Raw genomic sequence first — 21,576 nt, 5'->3', positions numbered from 1 at the left:
AAAAGAAAAGAACAGAAAACAAAAGAAATTAATAAGAGAAAAGGTACAAACAATTGAAAAAAGGAGACAAAACAAATTAGGTATTATCTGCTCCTTTCCATATCTGGGAATAAATTAGTAAACCAGTCAGGTAGCCAAAATAATAAAATAAGATGATGGCAGAAGCAGTATGGAAAGAATTAAAACAGAATTACTTCATTAAGTGAGTCTCTTACTTTAGATTGTATGGATCAGGGAAGAGTTTTCTGAGGTGATGATTATAAAGCTGAGTCATGGCAACATCAGGCTCGTCGTGTGGAGTGCACGCAAGGAGAAAGACCACTCCACCTCACTCCTGTGACGGTGTTCAAGGGAGAAGGCAATGGAGTGTGCTGAGAGTGAGAAGTTCCGTATGTCTAAAGTGGTGGATTAAAGGAGAGTGCAGGTATAAGAAGGTAATGCAAGTTTTGCAGGATGTGTTTGAATATAAACTTTCTTTTCCTCTGATACTCAGTTTTCTAACGTCACTGAGCACTTTTAAGCACATGATTGGTTTACACATTTCCCCATTCTTCCATTAATCCATTCTCTCTACTTCTGGGTCATATTTGGAAATTGGAAATCTGATCATTCCTTGTCCCTACCCAGAGACTGTATATTAATCTCTTTTGGCCTTTGAGAAAACAGTCACCTTTTACACCAGAGTGTTCAGCTGGGTGACTTCCCTTGCTAGTCACCTTCCACTGACCTCTCCTTCCTCCTGGGAGCCTGGGAGACCAAACTACCGAAATCCATGCAGGTCAGGCGTCTGCCTTTATGTCCTTTTTTTTACTTAGATGAGTTCTAGATAACTTTGCTTTCTCCTTCCTTTTGTCTGAGTCCCTCTGTCTTATCTGGCAGCACTTGAGTCACATGCCCATTACTCTACAGAAGTACTTGTGTGCACTTGGTTTTGATAACTGCTGTCTTATGAGAACTTTTAACACTTTCAGTTTTCTTCAATGGCAGCAATTATCAAGCTTTATTTTAATATTTCTGCTATTTCTGTTGCTGAACTGCTTGGGAAAGAACAGTGCTACTTTTATTTATATATCCTCAGGAGGTTGTGAGTTGTAGTCGTCATATATTAAATGAGTACTAGATGTTTTCTGTTTGAACTTGGTAACATTTGGACAGGTCAACTAGTCAGACAAAAGTGTCCAGTAGAACATCAGAGTTAAGCCACAAGATCAAATAAATGTGTGTTAACAGATAGATACCTACAGAATGTTTCATACAACAACAGAATACACATTTTTCTCAACAACACATGGAACTTTTTCCAAAATAGATCATGTCTTAGGCCTGAAGGAATGTGTAAGTAAATACGAAAGGATTGAAATAATCCCATGTATACTATCAGATCATAAAGGGTTGAAGCTGGAAATCAGTAGTAAATGAAGAATAGAAGCTATGCAAAATATGGGAATGAAATAAAACCTCATTGAATAATCAGTGGGTTACAGAAGAAAGCAGGACGGAAATTGCCTTTTCAGTAGAGGCACTGCCTCTTGATTCCAGGATAATGCTTGTCTTGTTGAACTTTATGTGTTTGACTGTCCAGTCTCTCTGTAGCATCGCATTGAGGGCAGGGGAAGCAGCTCTCTTCCTTGCTGCGTCCCAACTGACTGCCACAGGGAATGTTCTCAGCATTTGTAGAAGAAACACTGAGTTATCTGGAGGGTTGACCAGATCGACAGCTCTACTTAATTCTTGCACTAGGACTCAGATCTCCTTAATAGTGTTCCTTGATCTCATACCAAATTCCTCTGCTTCTTAAAAGTGATACAGTCAAATGTAGTTTGTGTAAAACAACACTTCTGTGAACAAGAAGACGTGTTAAAGAAGCTGAATATCGTCTATGAAATTTGACCTTTGTCTCATTCTTCTGTTAAAGGTCCTTATTACTATATAGTAAGGTCAGTTGTGTTATACAATCTAGTTTTAATTAAGACTTAAAAATGCCAATATTTCACTGTAATATTAAAGGGAGTTCAGAGATTAGTAGTTTTTACATGTCTGATAATATTAAATGACAGTGGTTATAAAATAAACCTAGGTTTATTGATCAGATGTGTAAATATCAGTCACTCAACTTGATTTGTTATAAAAAAAATCGGGCAAGTTATAAACTGTTTTGAAGACTTTCTGAGCATTTGACCTTTAAAATTTTGACTTGAATCAATATCTAAATCCAGATTGGAGTACCAAGTGCTTTCTTCAGTAATTATTTTAAGCTTTTCCTGTGGAGTTTTTAATTCTCAGGTGAAAACTTTATATCTAAACGTCAAAAAGAAAGAATAATTGAAGAAAAACTTTCCCCGCTTTTTTTTCTAATTATGAATCTAATTCAGGGTAAACCTGGCTAGTTAATTCCATCTCTGTGCAGACACCCCTGAGCACTTCCAGGGACCAGGAAGGTGGTGGAATCGCTGTGTTTGTGGGTTGTGTTGAGTAGGTATTGCTCATAGCCCACGACCATAAGTGCAGTCAAAGAGGGGGAGATGATGGCAGAGAAGACCTGAAGTCTTACTTCTTTTCTCAGACTATCCTGAGATTTAGGAATAAAGACAAATATTTATAGATGTAACATACTAAATGAAGAGAAAATAATATTTAGCATAATGATTAGGGTATATATTGACAAACATGTTGCATTTAGGAGAACCTAATTAAAAAAAAAGATTTTGACGAGTAAAGTGTACTATATATTACTAGGCAGTTTCTCCAAGAGGATAGTCTAAGTTTATTAGTTTAAATGTAGCTGGTCATGGTGACACATGCCTGTAATCCCAGCATTTGGGAGGCTGAGGCAGGGGGACTACTGTGAGTTCGAGGCAGGTCTGGGCTACATAGTAAATTCAAGGCCTGAACTACGTAGTGAGACCCTGTCTCATCAAACAAAACAAAAGTATTTATTACTGTGAAGTATTTGTTCTTAACTTTCAAATGGTCTACTGAAGGTAAATTTTTCATAAATTGCTTCTTATGTCTTGTACTTTTGAATTTCCTCTTTGGAGTCTAGGAAAGTACATGTATTTTTTAGTGCTTAGCTTCAAAACACCTGTGTCCTGGGAGCTTTTGACCAGCAGGTCTGTTGCTTTGTATCCCATTCGCTGAAGGTTTGTAGCTCTTGACTTGCCTCAACACACAGCTAAACGAAAAGGCAGCTCTGTATTTTTCTGTATTTCTTTTTTTCTTTTTGCGGTACTGGGGATTGAACTCAGGACCTTGCACTTGCCTGGAAAGCACTTATTCTACTGAGCTGTCTCTCCGGCCCTATTTTTCTTCTTTTCTAACCTCATCCCATAGGGCTTCTCATAATTCTTTGCATATCACACAAATTCAGTAAAATTTCATTGATCCTTTTGCACCCACATAAACTTCATTTACAGTACTTTTTAGGAGGCATGACAAAATTTATAGAAATAAAAGGTGCTTCCAGTTTTCTTATTTTGCATAAGATCATTAATGCTCCGATAATAAAAATAAATTAGCCTTGGATAATGATTATTAATTAATGCCCCAAGAATATAAAGTCAGCAACATTTACCCTGAGGAAACACAAATGGTCATGATCGTGCCCCTCAGACACCGTATGTAATGAGCCAGCCAGGCACAGATATGGAAATTCTCATAAAGATGAGTAAGCACTGATCCTGCTGGTGTCTAATATTGTGTTGTGACTCGTTTATTGAAATTTATTGCCGAGTGTACTGGTGATTGGAGGTGGGGCACGAGGGCAGAGCCCTTGTGAATGGGACTGGTTCCCATCAGAAAGACTATGAGTTTGATCACCTTGCACCACATGAAAATACAGAAAGTGAAACCTTCTTAGACATACATTTTGTTGGCTCCTTAATTTTGGAATTCACAGCATCCAGGCCTATACTTATGTTGTTTCTTAATTAGCCAAATAAGAAACTTATGTTACCTTAAATCAAAGAGACATAGAGACCATAGGAGTATTGAATGTATGAAATGAGAATGAATCAAGAAACATGGGTAGTTAATAAGTTTTACTGTTTGCAGTTACTCTGATGTTATACCATTAGCCAGTGCCTTCAGAGAGAGTCCCTGTGGTATGAAAAAGGGTAAAATCTGACTGAAATGTGAATTTTCACAGGATGGTGAGTCACTCAACGAAAAGTAATTGGAACTGTTGTAGTCATGTGGACTGCTTCATGTAGACTGCCTTCCATTCAGTTAAGTTCTCAAATAGCCATGTAAGTAAATGAATATATGAAGTCCATTTAATGATACAAAGTAAGGGTCACTCCAATAGCTCAGTGGACTTTAAGTGCCTATTTAGGCAGATGTGGGGACTAGAGTTCGAACCCCGGTGTGCTGTGCTGGCTCGGCCCCCAGGGTGCATGGAGACTGCAGTTGAGACTGGGTGTGGTGACACATACCTGTAATCCCAGTGCTTGGGAGGTTGAAAACAGAACAATCACTACAAGTCTGATTTATGTAGTGAGACCCTGTCCTAAACACATTTTTAAGAAATAAAGCCTATAAATTTATTTATTTATTTATGGGCAATAAATTTAAGGATGGAAAAATTCCCCCTAGCTTTGGTGATAATGGAAGAGCCCTTGGAGTGAAGGATGTTTAGGTTTAAAACTAGAATAAGCTCATGATTAGAAAGCTTGTTTTCAGAAATCTGCATTGGTGGTACATGTGTGCATCTTTTTATGAGTTATTCCTGCTGAGTTATTTATTCCCTTCTTTCTTTCCTCCCTCCCTCTGCTTTCCCCTCCTTCTTTCCTTCTTTCCTTCCTTGCCTCCTCCTTCCTTTCCCTCCCTCCCACCATTCTTTCTTCATTCCTTCCTTCCCTCATCCCTTCTTTCTTTCCCTCCTCTCTCTTCCCTTGTCTCTCTCTCCCTCTCTCTTTCACAGCACCAGTGATTATAGCCAAGGCCTTCCCAATGAGCTGCACCCCAGCTGTTTATTTACTTGTCTATTTTTGAGACAAGCTCTCACTAAGCTGTAGCTAAGATGCCCTAGTGGGACTCAAATTAGGGTCTCTCCTGCCTCAGCTTTCCGGGGTGCAGGAATCATAAACATTTGTCAACACACCTTTCTTTTAATGTAGAAAAAGAATGGAAACTAGGTTCTCCATGTACTGTTGTGCACCTTACGGCTTGAATTTGGTGGCTTACCCAGGTAATAAGTATGACTGATGTATTTCTCAGAGGTAATGCTTTTGTGCATTCCTGCTAAGGAATCTGAGACTATTTCACAGGTGCTTCCTCTTAGGGTAATGACAAAAGTTGTTATTGCAAGGATATAGAACTGCTTTTCTTCCAGTGATTTCCACAGTAGTTACACCAAGTAAATAAAAATTTATTTTATATGCTTAAAAATATATCAATTGAGAATTATTTAAAATTTAAAATTAACAAATGTACCACAGTTATATGCTATGAGTGAAGTTAGCTGTGATGGCGCAGCACAGTTATCTCAACCTGATTGCATTCGGGGCCACCTAGGAGGTTAGAAGGTCATGCTGCTGGGCATATCTGAGTGGACCCTGCAACCTGGGCCCTGAGAGCCCTACCTGGTGCCCATCTCCTTGCTCTGGCACTCTCCTCTTGCTCCCATTCCCTACCCTCACAAAGTGAGCATGCATTCTTTGCTGTACCTTTCTACCATTTTTTTTTTTTTGGCCTTATAGCCAGTCAACTATGGACTGACCTCCCTAAAACCGTAAGCCAAATGAAACTCCTCCTAATCTTAGCTGTGGGTGTTCAGAGTTGTGCCCAGCAATGGAAAAACTGAAGAATGTTTTGGTCAAGTTAATTTACTTATGGGCTGAATTTAATGCTATGAGTTCCCATAATGTATAACGTTACCGTGCATCCAGACATTGATATTATAGAATATATAGAAAGTTTAACTAGAAAGCATAATCTTAATAATTAGAAAGCTTAAATAATCTGTAGTTATTAGAAACCTAAGGTGGACCTACCATGATTTCCCTAGCAGAAAAATGTATCCATTTATTCATGCTTCTACTCTTATTCCTCAGCATCTTTTCAAAGCACTGCTCTTCTCTTCTTCAAAGTTTCAGGGAATATAGAATTAGAAGAGGTCAACGTATGAGGCTTGCATTGCACAGGATTGATTCCCTCCCTGTCTCAGTGTTCTGTGGCTACTTAAGAATCATCAGAGAGCACTTATGCTTTCTACAAGAAGCCATCTCTCCTCTCCGCACTAAACTGTGCTATCAAGTGGCACTAAAAATAAAATTACATATTAAGCCCATATATGAGCCAGGAAGCTTTTACAATTTATCATAATGTGTTATTAATTTACATATAAAATATAGAGAAGTGAAGCAACTCACCCAGGGCCACAAAGATAATGCGAGGTAGAGTCTAGTACAAGTTCAGTGGATGTAATTCCAGATCCTACAAATGATTTTAGTGCTGCAGAAGACATTCTCAGTCTTCTTGTTAGTATATTCTCACAATTAGGCTTAAACAATCACGAATAAGTGTTTCTCCACGCAGACTCAATGCATCTCAAAACTGTCTTATAAGTGACCCATTTCCGAGTTTCTGGGCCATATTTTATCTGTATTAATTCTTTAACAAACTTGGTAATTATTGAATCTTAAACAGAAATTGGATTCAACACTTTTGTAAAGAGAATGCCTACCATATTTGGGATGATATCATTTGTAAATATGTTAAAATTTTATAACTACAAAAATATTGCACCTTTTACCTCTTCAGTTGTAAAACTAAGCTGTTAATTAGTAGCACCTAGGCTTCTAGAGATGACACATTTAAAAAAAATCTTTTATTTATTTATTTATTTATTTATATGGTACAGGGTCTCACTACACAGTTCAGACTCATAGTGATCTTCCTGTCTCAGCCTCCCCAGCACTGGGATTACAAGTGTGTGCCAACCTTGCTCGGTTTTGGTGGCAGGCTCTGTGCAGGCCCAGCATGGCATGCGGTACTGGGGATTGAACCCAAGTCCTCATGTTTAGTAGGCAGGTGCTTGGAAAGCGGAGCTATCTCCCTGGCCACATAACACATTTTTAGATGATGCACTCTATTATAAACAGGTTCTGAGATTGGTTATTAGATCCAGTGGGTCATCTATTTTGCTACTAATGGAAAGTTTCATGTTTCTTACATACAGATCATGCTATCTGCAAACAGGAACAATTTTTTTTTCTTCATTTCTAGCAGTTCTTATTTCTTTTCTGCTGTCCAGTTGTCCTGGATAGGACCTCAAATATTATGTGCTCAGCATACTTTCATCTTCAGTGTGGTGCAAGAATTTGAAGAGAGCTGGAGTTAATTCTCCTTTAAAGGCTGGTTGGGTTCCCCAGCGAGCCATCTGGCCCCGAGCTTCTCTGTGCAGGAAAGCCTGATGCAGACTCCATATGAGTCTATTCAGACTCTTTTGGATTCTCCAGATTTTTTTGCAACCAGTTGTTTCGAATTTTGTTGTATAACAGTGCTGGAGGTCGCCATATTGTTTAGTGTTCCTTCTTTCTCATTTTGCATTTTTAAAAGTAAGTAATTAAAAACAACAAAGGGCAGAAAAGAAATACTGCATTACCCTTCATAAATGGTCTCTGATGTAAAATTTAAGTTAATCAATGTGAAATCATTTAACAAGTATTAAACTTATTAACAGCTAACATGACTGCTCTGTTTCAAAGCAGCCACATAATTTCTTTTGCATACTTTCTGTGACATAGTTAGAACATTCCTAATGAATTCAGTGAATCACTTCATTCTTGAAAGAATACCTCTTTGCACTCAAGATTTGATGTCTTCTGTTTGGCTTCAGAAAATAGCACCACTTTTTGTTTGTTTATTTATTTACTATCGGGCACCTCTTTTTTTTGTCATATCCTGTTGGCATTCCCCTGCAGAGAACTTCCTAGAAAGGAGTTCATTTTGTTGCAATTGGAAATACTTTTGTCCAGCCGTAAACGCAGAATAAAGGACAGAACTAGACACACTATGTGAAAGCATCCAGTCTTTACATTCATGACAGATTTTTGTCTGTCTATGTATGTGTGTATGTGTGTCTAATGATGAGTTGGACTATTGTATTAAATAGTCCAGTGATGTTTTTGGCCAGAACTTGGAATAGTGGGGAAAATATCAAGAAAAACAACTTTTATCAAAAGGCAAATTAGTTTTTGAAGCTGGTGTTAATTGGTAGCCAAGGTGTTTCATTATGTAGCTGAAAATTTTTAACAGTTTTTACTTGGTTACTATGAAAATACCAGCCAGGAGCAAACACGGCAGTGTAAAGGACAGGCCTCCTGTCTCTCTGGCCTCTCCACCAGTGTGTCAGTAACAGAGCCCTGTTTTAAAACAACAATGCGCTGCCTCAAAACAGTGTCTGTGTTGGCTGTTTATTCAATTTTATTTTTGGATTAGAGGCATGTTTTAGAATGAATGGGTCCAGCGAGGATCACTTTCAAACTCTAGGTGTTGTATTTTTCTGTTTTGCAATTCTCGATGTGTGAATGATGCTCAAGACCTTGTTGGGAGAACTGTTTTTACTTTATAACCTAAAACCACAGGAAATGCATGAATTATAAGGAGAGATGATTCCTTTGGATGAAGCAATGAGAAATGTGTTGTTTTGTCTCTGCATGTTGGATATACCTACTGCTGGTTCTTTTCTAAAGAAAAAACACCAAAAGGCCATGGGCAGTGAATTCCAGCTGTTTATTCCCCTTCCTAATAGTAAATAGCATGAAGGAGGTTTCTCTCCACATATAACATATCAACGCCCCTGGGAGTATGTATGCTTTGATACTTTCTCCATTCTGATATTTTAATGGCTGGCTTAGGAAGAAAAAGAAAGAATAAGAAAATGCTGTCTGCTCAGTGCCTCCTCAACCTGTAGACATAGACCCTTGTGCTGCCCCATCCATAGTTACTGTGTCCCTGTTGAGGTCAGCATTCCCTATTTTGGTGATGGATAGGGAAGAGTGTTATTTTTCTGTGGGTCATGTGGCAAAACTGTTGGTTTAAATTACTTGTCAATGGCTCCCAAGCCAAATAATTTAATTACGTGATCATAGTCTTATTGAAGCCTGCACTGTTGATTCTAAAAAGCAAGCATGGCTTGATTTGTTGTCCTTCAAAACAAAAGAACAGGATTTCCTCTTGTCTTGCAAAGTTTTATCCAGGGTTTTATGGGGAAAATGAATGCTCCAGCCGCAGTATTTCACAGGGAGGCTGGGACAATAGCAAACTTGTGTACACTGCTGATCCTTGCTTGCTGGGCGACATGTAGCCCTGGATTTCTGACAATCCTGTGGTTCACTAGAGACCTCTGTTATTCTGTTCATCCTCTCGTAGGCAATGGTTGAGACAGTTAACAACCTCCTTCAGCCACAAGCTCTGAATGCGTGGAGAGACCTGACCACAAGTGACCAGCTGCGGGCCGCCACCATGCTTCTTGACACTGTGGAGGAGAGCGCTTTCGTGCTGGCCGATAACCTTTTGAAAACGGACATCGTCAGGGAGAACACAGACAATATCCGTAAGTGGTCCTTGTCACACAGATGGTGCAGAGACTCTTTCATAGTAGAAAAAGGAAACAAAGAAAGTACCTCTGGCATACAAGATAAGAGTCATGCTTTATTTTGATGGATAACATATTCCTTTTCCTTAGATTAGGGAGGCACCACCTTTTGCCCTATCAAAGTCAAAAGTACATTTATTAAACTTGATAGGACATTAGAGTTTTGGACATATTACCCTGAGATCACTTGCAGTGAGGTCTGTTTACCCTTTGAATTTTTATTTATGTATACATCATTTGTGCTACTTAGTACTGTGTCCTCCTAATGCAGGGCTTACAGGTCATTTCAGATCTATGTTTGAATTACATAGTATAAACAATTAGGTCATTTGAGTGAAGATGAAAAAACAGCAATAGTTTTGTTATGTGGCTTATAAAGAATATAAATTCATATTATCATGACATAAGATGCAGCTGACAATTTTATTTCAGGAGGTTTGTTAAAACCAGTTCACATTTTGTTCTCTTTATTAGCTCACTGTTGGTATGATAGCACAGCTCAGATTATAGAAGGATGTTACTCAATTCATGAAATAAAAATATTCTCAATGTTAACCTAAAGCATGCAGATATAGGCTTGGTTTTTCAATGTTTGATGTTATTAATAGTACATTTGTATTATTTATATGATTTGATAATTTTCTCTTTATTTTGAAAACATTAAAAGAGAAACAACATATGATCTTATAGACTGAACTACATTAGCATGACAAATAGTACAAGAACCCCAGCAATTTGCATTTAGAACTATTTTGGTGATTTGGGAGCTGATCGTAGCCTGGGCACGCTCCTCAGTGAGCACTAATCCCTCTCTGTGGTTAACAGAGTTAGAAGTTGCAAGGCTGAGCACAGAGGGAAACTTAGAAGACCTAAAATTCCCAGAGAACATGGCCCATGGAAGCTCTATCCAGCTCTCTGCAAATACTTTAAAGCAAAATGGTCGAAATGGTAAGTTACTTTATGCTAAATAGTATTGAAATTACATAGGTTTATTGATTTTTTTATTTTGTGGAAGGACAAAACCAAGTTTCATAATGCAATAATAAGAGAATACCAATTGCTAATATAGTATGTATTGTAATCTTTAAAATAGTTATGGTATAAGACAACTCTTGAAGATATAGGCAGAGGCATTGACTTTCTGAACAGAGCCCCGATGGCGTAAGAAATAAGACTGAGAATCAACAAATGGGATTATAGCAAATTAATGTTTCTGCCCAGTAGAGAAAATATTCGCCACAGCAAAGAGACCCCTACAGAATAGGAAAATACTTTCAGCAGCTATTCCTGGGACAGATGATGAAAATGAAGACTATATAAAGAACACAAAACAATAGAATCCCCAGATAAAAGACCCAATAAAAAAATGAGCAACTGAAATGAAAGCCAGTTCACAAAAGAAGTACAAATGTCCAATAAATGCAGGGGAAAAAAGGTGCATTGATTCTTAGCTTTGGGATTATAGATTTCCATGCAAGAGCTTTTCTTTCCTCCTCTTTATAGCATTCTCTTTCTTTATTCCCTCCTCATCTCCAGTGATGCTTTTTCCCTACAGTTCTCTATCAGATTTGGAAATTATTCCACAACTTTGCAATTTTTAAAAATTTGAATGTGTGAGAAATGATGAACACCAAAATCTAGATGATATGATTTTTCCTTGAAAAGAGTAACTCTGCATATGCAGTTTTATCTTACAAAAATTTTAAAGGAAGTTTTACTTGTAATTTTTTTTTTTTTTTTTTCAGTACTGGATATTGAACTCAGGACCCTGCGCTTGCTAGGCAAACGCTTATTCCACTGAGCTATCTCCTCAGCCTTACTTGTTATTTTAAAACATGATTTCTTTTTTATTTCAACATTTTTTGAGAGGATTTCTATACTTTGCAAAACAAACTGAAAATTTGGACCTGGTATATGTAGGTCAGCTCAGCCTACTGTTGGGCTGAATTTATTGAAAAATAAACTTAAAATTCAATAAATAAATTATCATGTAGAAAAAGTAGGTCCTAAGCTTCATATAGCTTGAAATTATAAAACACATTTTTGCCAAGGCAGCAGCCAACTGTGAGAGGATGGGAAGATAGCCTCAGGGTGAAGCCACCAACTCAGGACAGTTGTGTGTGTCTCATGACTGTGTGTATAGTTCTTACAGGAGGAAGACGCTGTTAAGTAGTAAGAAAATTCATACTTTGTCATCAAAGTAAAATGCTTTATAAGTGCTAGAATTCTTAGAAGATGGGAACCATATGTAATTATTTTGTCAATTGGACTAAAATAATGTTAGAGGCATCCGCATGATGAGACATAGCAAAATCTTGTTCCTGAGTTAGCTTCCCAATTGGCTTCTCTGCTTCTGTGGTCGCTTCTGCCCTCTAAGAACATTTCCTGTTGAGAGAGGATCCTTCATAAAGTAGGTAGCTCAGCCCTAGGGAACACCTGAATGGATCTGCACCTCACCTCGTCCTGCCCTGTCCCCAGTCTACTCCTTCTGGCCTTGTTCACCTCAGCTCTGTATCTTCACCATGTTTTCCTTCATTCAAGTGGATAGCCTCAACACTTTTCCTGGCCCACAATGCACATGTTCTCTATCAGAACTGTTTTGGTTACATTTTCTTTTCTTTGTTCTTGAAATGCAATTTCTATATTTATTTACACAATGACTTGTACATTCACTTTTTTTTAAATGCATTTGGCACCAGGTCTCACTGTGCAGCTTGGACTCATAGCTATCCTCCTGTGTTCTGCCTTCCCAGTTCTTAGGTTACAGGCATTCACCCCCACACCCAGTCACCATGGCTGGCTCAGCATGCTGAGGGTGCTTAACCTGAATGGCGTGTGAGGCCAGGGATCAAACCCCAGTCCCTGTGCTTGCATAAGCAGGTGCTTACTCTGCTGTGCTATCCTGATGGCCCTCTCTTTACTTTTTAAAATAAATCATACTTCTTTAGGGCAAGTCTTTATCTCTTTAATATAGACCACTCTTTACCCATTAGCCATGCTAATGCCAGTGTGTATTCATAATATTTAACTTACTTGCCATTACAAGCTATTATATTGTTAAACTTCCTCCTTGTTGTCTGATTCTCCATGAGAGAACGGACCTTGTTGATTCTTGTTACTGATGTGATTCTAGTGCTTTACACAGTGCCTGGGCACAGGAGAGTACTCCCTGAGGGTGTATGGGAGATGTGCATGAATTTTCAGCCTCGAAGTGAAGGATGATTGTCATATGTGCAAGTTCATCACAGTAGCATGGTGTTCATTTCTTTTATTCTCCACTACATTATTGTACAGGTTTTTGTTGGTTTTGTTTCGTTGGTACCAGGGATCAAACTCAGGACCTTGTTCTTGCCAGGCAGGAGCTTATGGTGCTGAGCTATCTCCCCAGCCCCTGTATAGGTGGTTATTTTCAAGTCATATGTAAGCATACATTTTGAGATGAGGGATCTCAATGCACTGGTGATTAAATGCACTGGTACAATGGGGTGAGGTGGCAACATGGCACTAACAAGAAGAAATTGGAATGACCTGTTGCCAATTAAAATAAAAATTGATAATATAAACAAGAAAAAATAGAAGGCTCTTCCCTCTCTAGCTAGCCTTCCAGAGATCAGCATTTTTATACTAAATCTAAAGGGGAAGAACACTCCATTGCAACAGATAGGACGTACCTGGTGAGTTAATATTTTTCAGTCTGTTATCTCTATAGATCTCTGTTAACAGACCTGGGTTGGGTCAGAATCCCTCCTTCTGATGTGCAGCCTTCTTCATGATCTTTACTGGATGATGGAAAGCGTGATGGATTCCGTGTGCAGCAGGCCCAGGAGTCAATGAGGCGAGAAGGCTGAATCAGCCAATAGGGAACCTACATCACATATCATGGTGGCCACACTGAAGTCTGGGTGCAGCATTTGTGCTGCTGCTGCTGCTGCCGCTGCCTGTGCTGTTACCACTGCACTCCCTGCTTCACTGGGTCGCTGAGCTCTCATCCAGAGTCTGAGGCCACTGTGTCTGATTGGGTACATCTCACTGAGGTTCCCAGAGAACCTCTCTGCAAGGGTAACTGGGAAAACAAGCACATATGCATTTTGCATTTCCAAATCCCTAACGTGAGAGCACAGTATGGATATTAAACAGCCACCTTCTTCAAAAACTGTTTAGTCTGTCTTCTCACTTGACCATAAGAGTCTGAGATGGGAAATGTAATTTCCTCATTTTTAGTAACCATGGAAATAGAACAGTGTCTTTCTTGGTAAACTGATGTGGTTTTATATGGATAGATGTAAGGCAAGACCTAGAAAACTTCCTGATGTCTCTTACATTCTTTTCTTCCTCTTTGTATCACAGGAATTCTTTCTCATTTCTCTTTCTGTAGACAAAAGTATGCTGTTGTTAGAGTTCATGTAGCTGGAATCAGACAGAATGTGCTTTCTTTAGTGTGAATTCTATAACTAAGCTAAATATTCTGGAGCTCCAGTCACGAAGTATCATTGGGCAATAGTTTGTTGATGCAAACTATGGTATTATTATATTATTATAACTAAATTATAGTATATATATTATAATAGTATACAGTATCCTAGAAATTAATATTCTTTACTTGTTTCTTCTCCCATTTCAATTGTGTTCACTTTTGAGAAATACAGATACTGGGGCCGGGGAGATGGTTCGGTAGAATAAACACTTGCCTGGCAAGTGCAAGGGCCTGAGTTCAATCCCCAGTTCTGAAAAAAAAAAAAAAAAAAAAAAAAAAAAAAAAAAAAAAAAAAAAAGAAAGAAAGAAAAAGAAAAAAGAAAGAAAAAGAAAAAAAGAAAAAGAAAGAAAGAAATACAGCAACTATATTCTGCAAGATTTTGTTCCTTTGTGAATATGTGCTATTACTTACAGAAGACGGACCATACCTCCTTAAATTTACAAGACACTGACAAATACTTTTCTACATGTGTAGTTGGAACTGTTTTGCCCTCCCTCCAGCAGTGCACAGGAGTTCCACTCTCTCCCTACCCGGGTTGTCATCCATTCTTTTTAAGGAGATTAGTTGTTATAAAATCCCAACCTCAACCTGTCTTGATTTCCATTTCCCTAATTACTGGTGAAGCTGATTCTTTTTCGAGTGTCCACTGACTCTTCATTTCTCTTTTTTCCTAAAATTATATGTGTTTGTGCTTTATCACTCGAAAATATCATCTACTATTTTATTGACAACAGAAAACTTCATATATTTATTAATCCTGTTTTCCCTGTTTTGTGGTTTGCTTTAGTTCTTAATGTACTTTGATGCATTCAAGTAGTTGGTTCTGATAAAGTTCAGTTCTCTATCTTATGTTTATGAGTCCTATACATCTCATGTTTTTCTTCCTCAGAGAATGAATGTATAATCCTGTGTGTCACTCTATAATGTTTACAGTTCTGGTTTTTGTGTTCAGTCTATGACCATCTGGAATTCAGTTTTGAGTATGGAATGAGAGAAAGATGGAAATGAATTTATTTTCAAGTGCTGATAGGTAGTTATTTCAGCAAACGGTGACTTTGCACTTTGGACCAATAAAATAAATGCGAATTTTGTGTGTATGATAGCGCATGGTATACATATTCAATTACTATCTAGCTAGAACTAAATTAGGCAAAATGTACACAAGAATCAGAGTACTTTCCACTTCATAATTCACATTTGCATTCATTTTAGGAGAGATCAGAGTGGCCTTTGTTCTCTATAACAACTTGGGCCCTTATTTGTCCACGGAGAATGCCAGTATGAAGTTGGGAACTGAAGCAATGTCCACAAACCATTCTGTTATTGTCAATTCACCAGTCATAACAGCAGCAATTAACAAAGAATTCAGCAACAAAGTTTATTTGGCTGATCCTGTGGTATTCACTGTCAAACATATCAAGGTAAGAAAAAGGCATGTTGAATTCAGTTGTTCAACATTATCCACATTCATTACACATGAATATTAGATGGGTTTTTATTTTAATAGTATTTCTGTTAGTTTCTGCAATCACTTCTCAGCCTTTTGGCTAAGATCAAGTGTAGCTTCATGCAGCAATTCATTATCCAAAGATGTAGAAGTGATTTTTTTTTCAGAGATAACTTATATTCAGAAATTTATATAATTTATTCAGAAATAAATTATAGCTGCTTTTGCTAGAAAAATAAGGAAAGTAAAATGCATATGGAAGTGAGGTTATGGATGGTAATTTTCTCTAATATAGTAATCTTTTAGCTAACTGTGTATATTGTATGACATTATATTTTATATCTTAAACATATGCACTACAAGGGCCAGGGATATAGCTCAGTGGCACAAGCACTTGCCTGGCAGGCACAAGGTCCTGAGTTCAATTTCTGGTGGCAAAAAAAAAAAAAAAAATACAATTCATCTTTTGAAAAGAGCTAGCAATATATTAAATGGAACTGTACAGGCTCTCATATTGGAAAATACAAGTGGCTATGTCTTTTGCAAAGATTTATTTTTGACTAAATACCAAGATTGATTGCAGTTGTAATTCCCCAAAGATTTCTAAAAGGTGGCTTCAGAACTTCAGTTCATTTCAGAAGTTGTTTCCCAGAATTAACTTACTTGCTTTGAACTGATGGTAGCGGATATGTTTCTGAAACACTGATACTAACATTCTTTCAATATTAATTTTTTAAAAATCAATAATTTAAAAACTTCTCTAATAAAACAGAAAAAAATAGTCTGTTTTTCTTTTGTTTAGAATTAATGAGGATCATTTGATATGGAAACCAACAAGGCCACAGGAATTATAGCAGAAAAAGAGCTGTGTTGTGTGTAAAGGGAATGCCTACTTAATTTACATGAAAATGAAGTGGGTTTTTTTTTCTTCCTTTTATCTCTTTATTTTATTTATTTATTTGTTTCCTTGTGTTTCCACTCTAGCAGTCAGAGGAAAATTTCAACCCTAACTGTTCCTTTTGGAGCTATTCCAAGCGCACCATGACAGGCTACTGGTCCACACAAGGCTGCCGGCTCCTGACAACCAACAAGACCCACACTACTTGTTCTTGTAACCACCTGACCAACTTTGCAGTTCTGATGGCTCACGTGGAAGTCAAGGTAAGATCTGGGCAGAAAGGGTAAGAATGCTTTTGCTCACAGCCAGGTCGCTGGCTACAGTCTTGGCCACAAGAGCTTTCAGGAGTTTCAGTACTTTTTGACTTTCATAGTAACTCTTGTCTAGGAACTGTTTGCTAGGCATTCAAGACATATTGTTTTGGATGACCCATAAAATTGAAGTTTGCTTAGTAAATTTGTGCTAGTTCTCCATTTTTATTTTGTCTTTGTTTTTCCTTCATTAATTTTATTGAGAAACAAATAGCAATGAGACCGTTTCAAGACCGATTAATAGGACAGTTTCAATAATTAATACATTGCATATTGTTGTTTTCATAGTGGTTATTCATAGTACAAGATGCAGACATGATATCCTGTCCAAATGTTATTAGTAGAAATTTTTCTTCTCATTGAAGTAAGAGAAAGTAGTTGTATATTTATCCTAACTTTTGTATATACAGATACAAAATGGTCCTTCATTTATATCCCCTTTTTTTGTTTAGTTTTGTCAGAGATGGGTATTCCATTCTCTCAGGCTTTCACAGAGAGCAAATTGGTCAAGCAATGGCCATGACTCATCCACATGGCTGACACTGACAAAGGATCTACAGACTGTGGTACAGGGTCTCAGGCTAAATTCGAGGGCATTTGACTGACCTTGTCAGAGACAAAAGTTACATTTCTTGTTATATAGGTCTTGCTTTATCTTGGTCTTAATCATCCAGCAGAAAAGTATAATAGCAAAGTATGAAAAGTAAATCCATACTAATATTCTGAGCTTTGAAAGGCCCAAGTCAACAACTTCTGACATGGCCAATCCTATGCATAACCCACTACTATTATGGACTACTGGAGTATATTGGATTTTTTTTGCTGAATCCATGCACCTCCATTTTTATTTTGTATAAGTAAATGTCAGAAAATAATGTACAAAGAGGGTAAGATAATACACTAGATACAAAGGCCAGTGGGCTTGGATTACAAAGCTGGGGTTGGGTTAGTCAGCAACTACACAGGACTGAGCACACTGCTATCCAGCTGACTCAGGAAAGGAACTGAGAAACACAAAAATGGAGAACAGCAGCCCAGAAGGCTCGGCAGCCTCTATGGAAGGTCAATGAGTTCCTCTGAGTCCAGAGGACTGTATACTAAAGGAAAATCCAGGTGTTGCCCAGGCAGGCACTGACTAACTTAGCTGCCAGGCTCTTCCCAGTGTAAATGGCCCTCATGTAGCGAGAACTAAGAGATGGACCCCGTGAGTTTGCATTGTGAGAGACCTCTGGACAGTGGCAAAGAACCGAGGGGTGCTCCGGTGCAAACCTAGGAGTCCTAAGCAGGAAAACTCAGCTGAAAGCTGTATGCACGTCAGTAAGATTGAAGCTGAGATACTCAGTTTAAAGAGACGTACCCCATTTGAAACTTCAGGTTTGTTCTAAGCCATTCAGGAAACACTGTGAAAGCTGGTATTTTCTGTTCTGCATCACGGCGGGTCAGGAACTACGGTTGACTTAGGTCTACATTTTGAGTCCAGCCAAAAATTATAGTTGAACAAATACTAGATTATATACAGTGTATGGCACTGAAAAGTTCTGCTTTTTAAACTTTTAAACAAGTTGCCCACTCAGAGTTACTTTTCTAAAATTGTATGAAGTTAAAAACTAAATTGATTATAAGTACAATGTTAAAATATGGTTTTTTATGGGTTTCTTTTGTAATTTACATATTTCAAAGAGTATCATAAAATTATTAGTCTCATATAATTGATAAAAGATTATTTTTCTTTAGAACTACCACTGGTATTTTTACTTTGTTAGGTAAAATGCTCAACATTTAGGTAAAATGTTGCATCAACGTTTTATGCAAAATTCAAAGCTTCATTTTCATAGCATTTTATATTATTGTACTACCATGTATATTATAGATATATATATTTCTTCTTTTATATATATATGATTGTAGAAAGAAAATGAAAACTAAAACCTTTAACTGGATCTGGAAAAAACTGAACATTTTTTCATAAAATTAACTAAAATTTTTAGTGTAGATATTAATGTTACTTAATTGTTCAGAACAAGCAATTGGCAGATGGTACTTTCAAGGCAGTTATCTTTTCAGGCATAATGAAATGTGAGACACCATGGAATTTTAACCATATGTTTTAGTTCAGCCCATATTTGTTAGTATGTAATGCAGTAATAAATAATAATAAATAGTAAAAGATGCTGGCTTTAAGAGATTTAGTTCTTTTTAAAAATAAAATTGAGCCAGGTATGATGGTGCATGCCTGTAATGCCAGCACTGAGGAGGCTGAGGCAGGAGGATCAATGCAAGTTTGAGGCCAGCCTGAACTACATAGCAAGACTCTTGTGTCAAAAAAATAAGACAAAACAAAAAAATACAAACCTAATGTAAAGTCAGATAGATAATGAGATTGTAATAAGGTAATGATAAAAACAAAGTTTACTGTGATGTGTAGCTTCTACCCTTTCTCACAGTGTGCTCTGACAAAACTGCAAAGGTCAGGAAAATTTCTTAGAGATGATGGTTTGCAAGAGGCAAATAAAGAGATGAACAAATAAGTTAAATTGTGGGGGACAAGTGTGGAAACAGTAACATGAGTAGAACACAGAAAATGGGATATGTTGTGGTGTGTTGTACATGGTGTGAGAGGTTAGAACAACCGTACTGTATGCATTGTGTGACTGATCAGGAGTTGGAGATGAGCTGGGGTATGCTCCCAGGTGGTGGTCATGCAGGGCCTCATTGAGAGACTCAGATGGGCCTCACGTCTACACACAGGCAGCAGCCAGCATGGATGTTCACGTATCACAGGTTGCAATGTCTGAATATTCACTAGTAACAAGGACACCTAATGGAAATGCAATACATCCTGACCTAGGAAAACTGAACTCTATGATGGCTGAGAGACCTCAGTCTTGAGCTTTTCTTAAAACATCTTTTATATTTTTTATTATTTATTTGTTACACAGGGCATGTGGTACCAGGGAGCTCACCTAGGTACTTGTGCTTAGACCACTGAGCTATCTCCCTAGCCCAAGTCTTAAGATTTAGAAATCTCAGCAACTGGAGACACAGCCCAGCACTAGACCTTGGTCAGCAGTGTGAGCCCTAGGTTCCACCCCAGCACTGCCCATGCGTAGACTGAACTGAGAATTTTCAGAATCCCTGGATTTCTGCACACACACAGCAGTGTGGGATGAGGCTGTATGACTCTGTCACTGCTGTACTGTATTCCCTCAAAGCTCTGTGGCCTAGGTGTAGGGTCCCTTTCCCAGTTACCTATTAATGAGTTTTTGAGGTTATTCTACAAGCAACTGAGAAATAATTGCTGACTTCTACACAATAATGGTGCTGCCTTACTTTGCATTGTACACATATCATTCCTCCTACTATGTGGATGATGGATGTGATAACTGCTAGACTACCGCATTTTGACAAGAATTTTAAGTCCTCATAAAGGAGGGCTTTATGTAGGATGTACACCTCAGCTGTCACAACTACCTGGAACATAAAAATACTATACCTTGGTTATGGAGATGGATAGATGAATTAGCAAGAAGAAAATATATCCTGGTGAGTTTTTATCCCCCATGTCAGTAAAGTTAAAGGAAGTATTAATGTTCAACACACTTGAAAATGCAAAAACTGTGGCAAAGTTTTGCCTTCTTTATATTGCCAGTTCAAATCTGTTCTTCCAAAACTTTCTTTGATTAGACATTAAAGACAGTCCAGAACCCTCAGGTGGGAGCACTCCCAAGCCCAGTTAGCAACAAGAACAATTTTCTTAGCTTTGTTCACACGATTCAAACTTCCGTCTTCCACAGACTATGAATCCAATTTTATCAAAGCTTCACGATGGATCTACGTGAGCTGTACTACTCAGAAGTGAGAGATTTAAATCCAGAATGAGTTAATCTGGCTGTGGGACTCCACGCATCAGTCGAGGGAATGAACTCAGAAAAAATGGACCACATTTGAGGCAATAACAAAATAAATATTTTTTTTCTCAGTTCGTTGCCTACCAAGCTTGGCCCAGTCTATTATGTGAGAGTCATGACTGTGGACACTACTGTAGGTCCACAAGAGACAAAGCAAGTGAAAAATTAATGCATTCCCTTGTCAGCTGGTCAACCAAGACATGTGTCTTTGGGTTCTCCTATCATAGTCTCTTGTGGTGGCCTCTATTTTGATGCCACAACTTGAGTTTGACATTTTAACGATCAAAGAAAAACAGAAAATAAGTATTCATCACTAAAAGTGAAAAAGAAATATGCTAACCAAATTTAAATTATATTAATGTCTAAAATAGAACACTAATTTATTCATGCATAATAAAAAATGTAGCAGTCAGTTGCAGCAGATATTTATATTCCTACTTATTATTTTCTGAATAGTAGAAAGCCTATAAAGAAAATAAAATTGCATGGGAAAATTCCATTTTATGAATTTGGAAAAACAGAAGAGTTTGGTAAAAAATTTTGACTGCTAATAACATCAAATTGTCATGTGCAGCTGTGTCCATCTTTGCTGCAGGTCTCTACCTGTGCCCCCAGTCACCCTTCTCTGTCACTTACCTGCATTGTCTCTACTACTCAGTCAGCATTTTCTTCAAATTTTGCCCACATTTTTTTTAGCATATAAGATAAGCATCCTAAAAATATCAACATATTGCCTACTCAGGGAAGGCTTTTTTTTATTTTTTTAATGTATTTGGTACAGGGCCTGCAGGGTCTACAGGGTCTCACTACATAGATCAGACTCATAGTCATCCTCCTGTTTTCAGTCTCTCATGCCCTGGGATTACAGGTGTGCGCCACCATGCCCAGTCTCAATCTCTGTGTCAAAGTACCCTGGGGACAAGGCCTGCACGGCATGCC

At 37.8% G+C, this 21,576-nt stretch overlaps 1 protein-coding gene and 1 pseudogene across 1 annotated transcript in view; both read left to right on the top strand.

The window, feature by feature from the left end:
• The window catches only part of Adgrl3 (adhesion G protein-coupled receptor L3), a 384,605-nt gene that overhangs the window by 228,701 nt on the left and 134,328 nt on the right, over positions 1 to 21,576 (top strand). Inside the window, exons 9-12 of the mRNA XM_023703486.1 lie at positions 9,373 to 9,556; positions 10,424 to 10,546; positions 15,286 to 15,494; positions 16,505 to 16,681. Coding sequence (XP_023559254.1) covers positions 9,373 to 9,556; positions 10,424 to 10,546; positions 15,286 to 15,494; positions 16,505 to 16,681 — 693 coding nt within the window. The remainder of the gene's footprint in view (positions 1 to 9,372; positions 9,557 to 10,423; positions 10,547 to 15,285; positions 15,495 to 16,504; positions 16,682 to 21,576) is intronic.
• On the top strand, positions 15,601 to 15,743 carry LOC111813218 (annotated as a pseudogene).

The sequence above is a fragment of the Octodon degus genome, unplaced genomic scaffold (genome assembly GCF_000260255.1).
Source record: "Octodon degus isolate 3935 unplaced genomic scaffold, OctDeg1.0 scaffold00172, whole genome shotgun sequence".
In the NCBI taxonomy this organism is placed as follows: Eukaryota; Metazoa; Chordata; class Mammalia; order Rodentia; family Octodontidae; genus Octodon; species Octodon degus.
The sequence above is the reverse complement of the archived record's forward strand: the minus strand, read 5'-3'. Positions and strand labels throughout refer to the sequence as shown.